This window comes from Lathyrus oleraceus, chromosome 5 (genome assembly GCF_024323335.1).
Source record: "Lathyrus oleraceus cultivar Zhongwan6 chromosome 5, CAAS_Psat_ZW6_1.0, whole genome shotgun sequence".
In the NCBI taxonomy this organism is placed as follows: domain Eukaryota; kingdom Viridiplantae; phylum Streptophyta; class Magnoliopsida; order Fabales; family Fabaceae; genus Lathyrus; species Lathyrus oleraceus.
The window spans coordinates 108,193,743-108,196,991 of NC_066583.1; the positions used below are offsets into that span (position 1 = coordinate 108,193,743).

The 3,249-nt window shown below is 37.4% G+C and overlaps 1 protein-coding gene across 1 annotated transcript; it reads right to left on the reverse strand.

Moving 5' to 3' along the window:
- Positions 1–1,893: 1,893 nt before the first annotated feature.
- On the reverse strand, positions 1,894–3,012 carry LOC127079045 (uncharacterized). Its single transcript, XM_051019457.1, has one exon. The coding sequence runs from the start codon at positions 3,010–3,012 to the stop codon at positions 1,894–1,896; it is 1,119 nt and encodes a 372-aa protein (XP_050875414.1).
- Between the last annotated feature and the right edge of the window lie 237 nt (positions 3,013–3,249).

The following is a 3,249-nucleotide window of genomic DNA, read 5'->3' on the forward strand; positions in this document are numbered from 1 at the left end:
GCCCTTCTCATGGATGATGTCTTGGTTCATATTTTCATGCTTGTGAGTGGATGGTTGAGTGTTCTCCAAAGAATGACTTAAAACAATTTTCTTCTTCCACTAACATTGACCAATATCTTTTGTATTGACTTTATTTTAATGCAATTTAAAATTATGCACTTTATCAGTCATTGCCATTTATATTTCATGTAAATTGTTATGTTTCAGTCATCTTCACTTTGCTCACTTGAGCCATTGTATTTGTGCTTATGATATACTTTGTGCTTGTGATTTTTGTTTTGTCTGTGGTCTTAGGACCTTAAAATACCTAATAACAACAAAAACCCTAAAAAATACATTGGTGGACTGTTGGACCTCTATTTGGGACCTGATATGAACTTTTGGACTTAGAATAGGCAACATCCATATGCTTTGAATTATCTTGGCCAATGTCATTATTTGAGACTGAGTTATCTTGGCCAATGTCATTCATCTGATACAAGCCTTGAGAACTCCATTGGTTTATCTTCTATTTTTGTCTATGTGCTTAAGTTGTCATTTTGATCTTATTATTTATATCTGATGATTGTTTCTATGAGTTTGCCACAAGGAATATTTCATTTGATACCTTGGAAGATACTGAAGACTGCTTGCTTTTGGAATACTTGCTTGGATGTTTTGGCTATCTTTATTTGATGTCATTGGTCTTCATATTAATTGCTTGGATGATTATGCTTATTGCTTGCTTAAAAATCCAAAGGAAATAGGTTTCTATCTAACACTCTTGTCTTGTGGATTGCTTCCCATTGGTTAGATATTTTCAACTCTAAACTTTTAAATCTTGTCTAGGATAGTCCCTTCATCTCCTCCTACTTCTTTAATTTCAAAATATCTCCCTCATTACAAAACCTTCTTTGCTTGTTATTTTCCACTTATACATATTTTAATGGTTAGAAACCTTGGCCTTATGCCATTGAATTTTAAAAATATTTTCTTAAATAAAACTTGTAAATGAATTTAATCATATTGACCTTATCTTTAAAAATACAAAAAAAAAACTAACAACCACATCTAATCCTTTTGGCCATTTTGTGCCTTTTCCTTTTAAGTTTTTCAAAAGAGAGCATTTAGATTTGAGTTATCTTTGGTTGAAATATAATTCTCCCATTTCCATGATATTTTGATTATAAGTCTTTCGATTTATTAGGGGTTAGTGGCATACTTGTTGATTGAATCCAAGTTGGAGCCCTCCCTCTTAAATGTTGTAAAGCCCTCATTATCGGTGGATGTTTGGTTGAGTATTCTCCCTTTGATAACAAAAGATATTTAAGCTTTTGTTAAAACTAATCTACACATCTTTGAAACTTTTACCATGAACTACGTGGTTTTAATCCCTCGTTTTATGTTGGTATGTAGGCATAAGACCAAAGGTCTTATCAAACACAAAAATATAATAAATTAATTCTTTTTCTCATCCCCCCACTCTATTTTTTAGCAAACATATTTTTCCAACTAAAAACACTTATACACAAAAAGGGCTTCCTAGGAGTACCTATGACACTTTAGGTGCTAATACCTTCCCGTTGTGTAACCAACCCCCTTACCTGTAATCTCTGACATTTTATTAGTTTTGATTTGAAAACTTCTTATCTTTTGGGTTTTGTTCCTACTTTTCCCTTTTCCTTTGGAAACAATAAAAGTGTGGTGGCGACTTTAGTTTTATTGACGTTGAGTTAACTAATAGCCTGATGGTCATGAATTTACCACTACACCTAGAAGTAATAGCTTGGGATTTTACAAGCGCCTCTTTGAATCCATGGATTTGATTCATTACAATGCTTTCTCTTTCATGTTGTTCCCACACGGCTAACTCACATGCCCTCTTCCACCTCACGCCTTCAGCTTGGGACTCCTTTAACTTACCATTGAGATTTTCAAAGTTAACTCTGACACTGAATAAACCTCCCAAAGTCTTTTTCTTTTACTTCTTTCAGTCCAGAGTTCCTCCATGTTCTCAAGGAGTTGTTTGTCCTTCTGCTCCAGGTCGTAGCTTATCTGAGTCTTTTCATAGGTCGCATCGTAAATATTATGTTCTAGGCTTTCCTTATATTGTTCCAGCCTAGCAATATTGGATTTAAGACGGTCGACCTCTTTAGTGGACACTGTAATAAGGTTAGGCATGTCTGGGACGTAAGCTGGGTCAATTATGAAATGCAACTTGACTAGACGGACCCTTTCCTTAATCCAGGGGGTGTAGGACTCTTCGGATGAAGTATCCTTACTTTTTGGCTTGTTGTCCTTAACATGCACTTTTTCGCACGCCCAAGTAACCTTCCTAAGTAGTTCTATATATGAAGCCTCTCCACCATGTAAGATAAACTCCTCTATCTCGGCTTCTTTAGGCCACTCCCATATGGGGTGACCCAACTGTCTTAGAGCCAGTACATGATAGTAATTAATGCACCCCTTGGAACCAATGAGGGGTACATTAGGAAAACTCCCACAGTTGATAATTATGTTCTCGGGGTCTATCTTCTTCGGATACATGAGGATTGATCCTTCATTGAGGGGCGCCAGTTTTTGAGCCCAACCATGATTACCCTTGGTCTTTATCAGACGGATGTCCCTATAAAGATGTGAGGCAAACCATTGATATAACAATGGAATGCAACAACGTAGTGATCTTTTCTCCCTACTATGGCAGATGCTCATGGTATAGTAAACATCAGTGAGTAAAGCAGGCACTGGATCTATTTCTAGATTTTTCACAACCCAAAAGATATTGACGGCAGAGACATACATGAAGTCACTCACATTGGGAAAGAGGATTATCCCAAACATTATTAAAGCCACGACATCAATATAAGAGCCCCACCTTTCTGCCTCAGCCATTCTTCGGGATACCTCCTCCAAGTAACCCCTCCTGAGACCTTGGGCGTCCCTATCTTCTTTATAATGTGACAGAAGGTCCTCAGGGGATATCCCTAAAGTCATAGCCAAGTATTTAGGCTTTATCTTCTGCCCCATTCCCATGTAGGGTCCCTTTCTGTTTTGGGGGACATTTACATATAACTCAAACTCTTCTAGCGTGGGGGCTAGGAGAAAGTCTTGAAAGAGGAAACACCGCAAGGGTGGATCTTAGAATTGAGCTAAGGCAGTGACTGCATCTACCTTCATAGGGACTCTCAAGAGATCAAGAATCCCCCATATTTGAGTGTAAACTTCCGTTGAATGGAGTTGGGTATCAACCCCTGAAGAATCTTTAGACTT